Source organism: Sinocyclocheilus rhinocerous, unplaced genomic scaffold (assembly GCF_001515625.1).
Source record: "Sinocyclocheilus rhinocerous isolate Xijiao unplaced genomic scaffold, SAMN03320098_v1.1 scaffold1300, whole genome shotgun sequence".
Classification (NCBI taxonomy): domain Eukaryota; kingdom Metazoa; phylum Chordata; class Actinopteri; order Cypriniformes; family Cyprinidae; genus Sinocyclocheilus; species Sinocyclocheilus rhinocerous.
Genome location: NW_015666578.1, coordinates 215,346 through 225,541, shown reverse-complemented (window position 1 = coordinate 225,541; position 10,196 = coordinate 215,346). Strand labels below are relative to the sequence as shown.

At 39.5% G+C, this 10,196-nt stretch overlaps 1 protein-coding gene across 1 annotated transcript in view; it reads right to left on the bottom strand.

The window, feature by feature from the left end:
* Positions 1–342: 342 nt before the first annotated feature.
* oprd1a (opioid receptor, delta 1a) overlaps positions 343–10,196 on the bottom strand; it is a 19,802-nt gene continuing 9,948 nt past the window's right edge. Inside the window, exons 2-3 of the mRNA XM_016544353.1 lie at positions 1,097–1,452; positions 343–968 (exon numbers count right to left, since the gene is read on the bottom strand). Coding sequence (XP_016399839.1) covers positions 439–968; positions 1,097–1,452 — 886 coding nt within the window. The 3' untranslated portion in view covers positions 343–438. The remainder of the gene's footprint in view (positions 969–1,096; positions 1,453–10,196) is intronic.

Sequence of the window (10,196 nt, the reverse complement as noted above, 5' to 3'; positions counted from 1 at the left end):
TATTCATCCATTGTTTACAGACTTTCAGCGAATGGTCCTTCATTCAGAATTAGGTTATGTCCTCAGAACCAGTAAGATTTCAGACTCTGAAAGTCCACCAGACCCTGATAATTTACCCTGTTTTGGATATTGGGCTCAGAAGAGGCTCATCATTGTGTTACCATTTCTTCCGAAGGAATACTAGGGCCAATCCACAATATAAAGTAATAAATGGTGCAGGAGAGGAACTGCTTATCTCAGTCTCTCTGGTTACCTTCTGAATATGCAAAACTTGAGATAGTATTGAGTACTGTGGAGCTGCATACTTTCCAAGACGTAGGAAGTGGCTCTTCCATTCTGCTCCTAGAATTCAGTAGTGGAGATTTGAGTGACCTCAGATTGCAGGTCCTGCTGAACTCTTCTGGACTGGGACCCCCGTGGGATCCTCTCCAGGCCTAGTCATACTGGCTTCTTTCCTGCCTCTGAAGGTGCACAAACTGACACTGGCTCCCTTGTAGCATTCCTGGCTCGGTTAAGACTATTCTGGTTAACTCTGGTTCGGAAGGGTGGGCAGAAGTCTCGGAAGCATCTCTTGAAATTCTCATCCAAGAAAGCGTACAGGACAGGATTGAGGCTGCTGTTGGTATAGCCAAGTGCGATACACAGGTGCCAGCTGGCAATAACAAAGGGGTTCTTTTGGTTGACGTCTACAAGTGTTTTGACAATGATGAAGATGTGGATGGGTGTCCAGCAGATAATGAAGGCAGCCACTATTACCAAGACCATTCGAGTGATTCTACGCATGTTTCTGTCCTTCTCCTTTGAGCCTGAGAGAATACGGACACTTCTCAAACGTAGGATCATCAGACCATAGCAGATTGTGATGACTAGCACTGGTACCACAAATGCAAAGATAAACACACAAATTTTTGTCACTGTGTCCCAATACCAGTCTGGATTAGGGAACTTCAGCATGCAGACAGTTGCACCTGTTATGGAATACATTTAAATTAGATTTTGAAGATGGTTAAATTTTAATTGCTTGGTTATATCAAGACACATCTTCCAACAAGTACAACTTGCTTTCTAAAAATATTGCTTTTAAATACATATTCACCTTGGTTTGTCACTTTGGTAACTGCCATGATCATAATTGGCACTCCAACAGCAGAGGAGAGAATCCAGATGCACACATTGATGATTTTGGCCTTGATGGGGGTACGAAACTCCAGTGCTCTCACAGGGTGGCACACCGCAATGTAACGGTCCACACTCATCATAGTGAGGGTGAAGATACTGGTAAACATGTTATAGTAGTCAATGGCTATGACAATTTTACAAAGAAGCTCTCCAAAGGGCCAGGTGTTCATTAGATACTTGGCGCTCTGGAATGGAAGTGTACTAGTGGCCAGAGCATCAGCCAGTGCCAAATTGAAGATGTAGATGTTGGTGGCAGTTTTCAGCTTTGTGTATCTGCAGACACAGAAACAACAGAGCAGTTTGTTAGGACACATGTATGGGTTGATTAATGGGATCTTATACTTTTTGTCTATGTATTTTATAGAATTAAATTCAAGGATGAACACTATTAACAGCAATTATTATATGATGCAATCAAACTTATAGCAAAGTTGGGTAGTTCTGTATGTTGTTTCAGGGTTGGCATCATCTGAGGTCCTCTGAGGGGTTGGCATCATCTCTTCTCAGGTGTTCTGGATCCAGACTGAAGCTTGTGTAAATCCTAGTTACCACGGGATGTTAATCCCGTGGCAGAAACGGAGAAACAAATATAGACATAATTAATGTAGCTGCTGTTCCAACCAAGCAAAAATTATTTGTTTAACCCAAGCTAAAGAATAATAATGTGCATTTGATCAGATATAACTGCAGTACACAATTATGAGATGCATTATTTGAATGCTTGGCCAAAAAGATGTGTCTTTAATCTAGATTTAAACAGAGAGAGTGTGTCTGAACCCCGAACATTATCAGGAAGGCTATTCCAGAGTTTGGGAGCCAAATGCGAAAAAGCTCTACCTCCTTTAGAGGACTTTGCTATCCTAGGTACTACCAAAAGTCCAGAGTTTTGCAACCTTAGGGAGCGTGATGTATTGTAGTGTGGTAGAAGACTAGTTAGGTACGCAAGAGCTAACCCATTAAGGGCCTTATAGGCAAGTAATAATAATTTGTAACTGATACGGAACTTAATAGGTAGCCAATGCAGAGACTGTAAAATTGGGGTAATATGATCATATTTTCTTGACCTGGTAAGGACTCTAGCCGCTGCATTTTGGACCACCTGTAGCTTGTTTATTGAAGATGCAGGACAACCACCTAGCAGTGCATTACAATAGTCCAGTCTAGAGGTCATGAATGCATGAACTAGCTTTTCTGCATCAGAAACAGGTAACATATTTCGTAACTTGGCAATGTTTCTAAGATGGAAGAATGCTGTTTTTGTAACATGGGAAATATGATTTTCAAAAGACAAGTTGCTATCTAATATAACACCCAGATTTTTGACTGTAGAGGAAGTAACAGTACATCCGTCTAGTTGCAAATTGTAATCCAAGAGATTCTGTGTACTGTCTTTTGGTCCAATAAGTAATATCTCTGTCTTATCCGAATTTAATAGGAGAAAATTATTGGTCATCCAATCTTTTACATTTTTAACACACTCTGTTAGCTTAGATAATTTAGAAGTTTCATCTGGTCTTGTTGAGATATATAGTTGAGTATCATCAGCATAACAGTGGAAACTAATCCCGTATTTTCTAATAATATTACCAAGGGGCAACATGTATATCGAAAATAGCAGAGGACCTAGGACAGATCCTTGTGGCACTCCATATTTTGCTGGTGATAATTGAGATGACTCCCCGTTTAAATAAACAAAGTGGTAGCGATCGGACAGGTAGGATCTAAACCATCTTTGAATACCCATATAGTTTTGTAATCGATCTATGAGTATGTCATCATCTATGGTGTTGAACACAGCACTAAGATCAAGTAAAACTAGCAATGAGATGCAGCCTTGGTCTGACGCAAAAAGCAAGTCATTTGTAATTTTAACAAGTGCAAGAATTGGCATGGCACGGTGGCTCAGTGGGTAGCACTGTCGTCTTTCAGCAAGAAAGTCCCTGGTTCGGGTACCACCTGAGCTAGAAAACTTTTCTGTGTGGAGTTGCATGTTCTCCCTGTGTCTGGAGGAAGAGGAGATGCAAAGCTGTATCAAATTTTTGGGTGCTCTGGTTTCCCCAACAATCCTTGCCTGCGGGGTGTTTTATCGTACTAAATTTTGTACACCTTCTACCTTATTTTAATTTTTCTCAGGTTAAGTAAAGTAAGTCAAATCTGTCCTATATCATAAGCATCTAAGTTTTCATACTTACAAAACAGGTCACAGAAGACTTCTCCGTGGTCTGTTCTGCTCAAGTCTGTTCTGGCAGGTGAACTTCTTGGTTTTAAGTAGAGTTTTATTGTCTACAGGTTAAATACTTTACATACAGAATACTAATATAAAAAACAAAAATAAAAACAAAAGCAAATCGTTTGCAAGCTTTGATTGTCAAAGGCATTAACAGCAAGGCATCTGGCACTGGAGAAGCTGTTCCAAAGAATCAGCATCTGATGTAATCATTGCATTTCAGTCTCTTATAAACAGCCTGTCAATTGCAATGTCTTGTGACATCATAAGCTCCCGGAATCCCCTCAGGATTTGTATATATAAGGCCTTCCATCTTCTCATTCTTCTTCGGATTCTTCTCCTATGCTGCCTTCTGCGCTTTGTCTGCAACACAACACCTGCCTCCTTTTTTCCCTCCTTTTTCCTTTTTAGTAAAGCTCTTACTAATACATGTTTTTCTCTGTCTATACTTTTCTAATAAATGCTTCAAACAACAAGTGTGGTCTTTTTACTTAATAGACCATTTTCTCAATAAAACAATTAAAACAACAAGTGTATTTGGTTACAATACAAAATCATTACATAAAAAGAAAAGACACACTTGCAATAGGACAATTGCGTAATTTCCTCAACAGGGGCTAAGCCAGCTCCCTGCATTCTTGTAGAGAATAGAAAGCAGCCAAAGGTGGTAGTACTAGTTTTCACCTCAAAAACATTTAATAGTCGAAAGTTTGGTTAGAAATTGGGTAAATTCAAAGCTATCCAAGTGTCCTGTCTCCAAAACATTCATTCTTAATGTGCAAGACCTGATGTCTTTGAAACACCAGACCCTCCTGTATACACTGACCGTAAACTCAACATTACAGGAACCACACTTTTAGGTAGGTTTGAGTCCAACCTATCGTGGAGAAGAGGAGATCACGTCAGCTATCCATGGGGTACCTCAAGGATCAGTGCATGGCCCTTTCTTTTCTCACTATACAGAAACTCACATAATCATTCAGAACACTAATGCCATTCACATCAGGCAGGACCTAAGGTTAGTGAGCTGAAGATTTTTTTCAGCTTATTGGCATTTGATCAGTTTTCCATGTACTGCCTCTACTACCTCTTTTTATTCTTGTGACTCGATACCTGGAAACATTAACCAGGCAAGTACACAGTACACATTTTGCATGTCTTAAAGTCTCTAACACTAGCACGTTTGGTGCGCACCCGGGTTCGATTGATGTCAGAGTTCGGTATGTTTGGCTAGTGTGAAAGCTGTCATGCGAACGTGGGTGCGAAAGTGGGAGCGCACTGAGGTACCGAACCCAAAACTACCTGAAGGAGGTGGTCTGAGTTCAATTGAATCTGCTGTCTCCTCAAAATAGCAGTCTACTTCTAGTCAGGTCCTTCAAGGCATCTTGGAGAGGTGAGGTGTCCAAGTTGCAACATCTAGCTACTGGGGTGCCTCAGGGCTCAGTTCTTGGACCACTTTTCTTCAATGTCTACATGGCATCACTAGGTTCTGTCATTCAGAAACATGGCTTTTCATATCACTGCTATGCTAGAGGGTCAAATAAAGATGGAAGAGATGTGTTTTTAGCCGATTCTTGAAGATGGCTAAGGACTGCTCGGACTGAGTTGGGCAAGTTTTTAATAATTTAACAGCAATTATTATATGATGCAATCAAACTTATAGCAAAATGTGGTAGTTCTGTATGTTGTTTCAGGGTTGGCATCATCTGAGGTCCTCTGAGGGGTTGGCATCATCTCTTCTCAGGTGTTCTGGATCCAGAATGAAGCTTGTGTAAATCCTAGTTACCACGGGATGTTCTTAATTGTTCTCACATTGCACACTGCATGAAATGTAGATGGGGGGAGTGAATGAACAGCACTCTCTTCCACTTTTAATACACATGACTGAGGCATCTAACCCCCAATTGCTCCCCAGATGCTGCAGCAAAATTGGCTGCCCACAACAGTGAGTGTTCACTACTCAATGTTGTGTGTGTGCACTTGGATGGGTTAAATGCATTGAAATGAGGACTTCATTGTCGAGTTTGTGCAAGTCCAGTCCAGTCTCGAGTCATTGAGTGAACCAGTGGGTGGTACCAAGTGACTGTATTTATGGGTAAGTCAGCAGATCATTCAACAAAGTCACTCAACAACACTGATTCATTCAGTAATTAAACATCGGGAACCAGTCAACAGGACCCAAACTGATGCTTTACTTCATTGAGAATTGGCCAGTGCAGATACCAATCATGTGAAATCACCTTAGTCATTGAAAGGATACTATGACAAAGATATTGCTTTCCTCAGTGAACATGGCAAAGAATGAAAACTCAATCAGACCCAGATAATATTATTTTCACACTTAAAATACTGAAGCGCAGCCCAAGCCATCGTTGGTAATTATAAAGTGGCATTTCAGAATTAGTAACAGAGGCTTTCTACTGTTTAAATATCAATGTTTTTTAAATCTGTGGTGAAAAAAGGTGGTTTCACAAACAATAGTTTTTTTTAGACTCTCTTTGGATTATCCTTATTTATTTATATACTTGTTCTGTCATACAGTTGCATAAAAGCAGTATCACACTCAAAGTTGTGTGATTGCACTCCTGCTCATGTAGTACACATGTGAGTAGTGTATTGCATAGTTTATTGTACTGCATAGTGTCTATTGAACATTTTCTATCCATCAAAGCACTTCAAAGCAATTCTATCTCCTTGTGGTGTTTTTATTATTATTATTGTTATTATTATTATTATTGTTATTATTATTATTATTATTATTATTGTTCTTCTTATCATTATTTTGTATTCCTCCAATCTTTACATTTTAAATAATTGAAAGCATCTGCTAAAAGGGCAAATTTATGTAAATGTGTCCTAAAATGCATTTTATTAACAATCATTCAAAACATGGTTATGGAGACATGCTAATACACACCCTCCCCATCTCTTCATTATTAACCATTTTCTGTCATCTTGCATGCATTATGTGCTTGCAAAGTGAAAAATGAGTTTACCCGAAGCCAACATCATGGAATAAATTATTTTATGCAGTGAGCGTAAACATCTCAGGTTACGCATGTAACCTACCTGTTACGGGCTAGGCCAGTGGTTTTCAACCTGTGGGCCACAACAGTATTGCAGGAGGGCCGCCAATTATTATTATTAATAGAAATAATAATATTGTTAATATATGTAAAAATGTCTAGTCATAATTAAATATCATAATTTGATATATAATTAAATAACGAGAAATAAATAATAAACTGTTACTATGTGTTCACTATTCGAGCTCACTGATTGGTTTAATAACAACCTGCCAATTTATCTAACATATTTTTGCTGCATACATGTCATGACAGATTTAAACATGGATAAATGGCTGTCAACGTGATTGCTGAAAAGGTCAAATACAGACGTTTCTTCATCTACAAGTAAGCCTGACACTGAAAAGACTCAAAATAAACCTAAACGAAGAAAATATTGTAGTGACTACCTAGCGCTAGGTTTCACATGTGTGGGAGCGGAGAAAGAGCAGCTATCGCTCTGTGTTGAATGCTCAGAAGTCTTGTCAAATGAAGCTTTGAAACCGAACAAACTACGATGGGACTTGGAGACAAAACATAGCGGATATGCGTCCAAGCCTATTGAGTTTTTTGACAACAAAAAAAGAGTTCCAAACCAGGAAAAAAAATTTGAAACTGCGTTCTCTGGCAACGACAACAGTAAAGCAGTGGAGGCATCTTATTGTGTTGCAAAGCTCATTACAAAGTCTGGAAAACATCACACAATTGGTGAAAATTTGATTTTACCTGCAGCAAAATAAATGGTTGGCGTGATGGGTGGAGAAAAGGCCCGCAAGCAGTTAAATCTGATTTCACTTTCAGATAATACACTTGAGAGAAGAATAAATGAAATGGCAGATGATATAACTCAGAAGTTGGTTAAAAAACATTAAAGAGAGTCTCTTTTATGCCCTACAGTTGGATGAATCTACCGATATAGCAAAACTTTCCAACCTCCTTCTCTTTGTAAATTTGATATTTTGAATGCATTTATTTTTTCAAATGGAATAGATTGGTCTAAATGCGTGGGTCTGAGCACAGACGGGGCAAAAGCCATGGTGGGGTATCGCAACAGTCGTTGCATGAGTGAAACCTGTTGTTCCGCTTATGAGTTCCATCCACTGCAGTTTACATCGGGAAGCACTAGCTACCAGGAAGATGCCCACAGATCTCAGATGTGTCTTGGATGAGGCTGTTAAAATAGTCAATTTCATAAAGATTAGGCCCCTTCAGTCACGTTTGATTCAACTTCTCTGTAAAAAAAAAAGGTTCCGCTTATGAGTTCCATCCACTGCAGTTTACATCGGGAAGCACTAGCTACCAGGAAGATGCCCACAGATCTCAGATGTGTCTTGGATGAGGCTGTTAAAATAGTCAATTTCATAAAGACTAGGCCCCTTCAGTCACGTTTGATTCAACTTCTCTGTAAAAAAAAAGAAGTGACCATGTTCAGTTTCTTTTACACACTGAGGTACAGTGGCTTTCAACAGGCAGGGTGCTTACTCGTCTCTTTGAATTAAGCAACAAAGCACAGATTTTTTTATCTGACTCAAAATTTCCCCTTTCGGACCGTGATTTTGAGTGGCTTGCAAAATTATCCTACCTTTATGATATTTTCAGTCACCTAGATGGAGTAAACTTGAGTCTTCAAGGCAAATCAATGACATCGTCTCAAGTCCAAAATAAAATCGAAGTCACAATAAAGAAACTGGACATTTGGGTCAGGCGAATTTGCAAATCAAACTCCAAATTGTTTGAGAATTTGTCACATTGTTTGACAGAAGAAGCCATGAGTCTACCAGCCTCGGTTAAAAAGCTGATTGAAGAGCATCTCCAAGGACTGAAGAGCCAGTTGCGTGACTACTTTCCATCTCCAGATGTTCAGGTTACCTGGATTGAAAATCCTTTTGCAAATTTGTGTTAGGGAGCCGTCAACAAGTTTAAGTGCAAAAGAGCATGACAGCCTCATTGACTTATCTTGTGACAATGCATTAAAATTAACATTTTCTCAAAAATCTTTGATGGATTTTTGGATACAGTGTATCCTGATCTTTCTAACAAAGCTCTGAGGTTTTTAACCACTTATTCTCTGGGGCGTTTTTGGTATTTTCGCCTAAATTTTACATACTCAAATTCAAATGTTTACCCTACACACATACAATGGAGGAAATGAAAACAAATGGTTTCATTGTAAAGAAAACCCTTTGAACTACAAAATATGAGTGTAATTCTTTATAGCCGAGCTGGCAGACCGTAATCTGACCAATTGCAGTCCACAAGCGACCACAGATCTCTATAACATCAGACGTGCTGGCTGTGCGTGCTTATGATATGGAAAGTGCGTTTCCCCCAGACGAGCGTCTATTGCGCAATCTGGACAAAACGCTATATATCTCACCGATGGAAGCACGCAGAAACGTGAAAATGGTCTTGTTTGAAAGAAGAGATCCTAGTCTAAAAGATAATATAGAGTATATAGATATTTGTGGCTGTTTGCGGCTGACTGAAGCAATGCTACGAGTATAAATGTAAATTCGCTCAGAGATGACAAAATTTTACATCGCGATTCTATCGAAGATAATTCGATCTGTGATTGTCACACAATGAAATAATCTACATCGTCAAATTCCTGAGAATGAGAGCTTTCTTGTGATATATGACTTGACTTTTTTGTGAAAAATATATAAAATACACATTCTTCGTAAAAATTATTCGCAATGGTTAGGCGGAAATTCGTGTGTGGGACGAATACATTTCTAAGCTTAATTTGACTGCTTTATGAATATAAAAACCAAAAGGAATGGTATTCCTTTTCAAGCTTTCAAATGAACCCATATATGGGCTGATACCATATAAGGAAGGCTATGTAAATGAAGCATAAACATTTTTAACGTGATTTTGAGATCAGAACCAGATCAGAGTTTAACTGGTTTTAATGCCATTTCCGACAACATACTTATGTGAAGCTGGATTTTCTGCATTGGTGGCACTCAAGACAAAATACCAAAATAAGCTTAACATCGAGACTAATCTCCACTTGCAACTTTCTTCACTTCAGCCCAACATACAGCGCTTAGTAAATGCTAAACAACACCAACCTTCGCATAAGGTGAGTGACAAAGATTGTTGTTTATGATGTCTAATTGTCATCTGATCAAGTTGAGAATTATTATTAGGGATGCACCGATAACACTTTTTCCAGTACTCGCCCGATACGATACTTTTATTTTTGGTACTTGTCGATACCGAGTACCGCCAGTGTGTGTCGACAGAGACACACTAGTTGAGTGGAGCCCAAGGTACCGGGGTCTAACCAACTCAGAGAAAGGGAACGAGATCAATAACGCTTAACCCTTACCATACAGGATTTTAGAAAAGTGGGCAAAGCATAACGTGCACACTTACCAGCTATGTGGATTTTAGAAAGTGCGCAAAGCATAACGTGCACACTTACCACTTATGTGGATTTGTAGAAAAGTGCGCAAAGCTTAACGTGTGCACTTACCATAGTATTTGGATTTTAGAGTTTTCCAAGCATCTGTTCACAGCACTGCCCGAGACAGCATTATACAGGAAGGTTCTCGTAATGGCACCTATACCTCCCGCTCGATGCCTCAGCAGAGGGGATATCCTGGTGATCGGGAAACCCCTCAGGGCGACCCAGATACGGTAGACCAGTCAGGGTAGCATGAAAGCGTAACCCCAGCCCGCACGTCCAGGAAATTTTTGCAGTGACACGCCGGGGG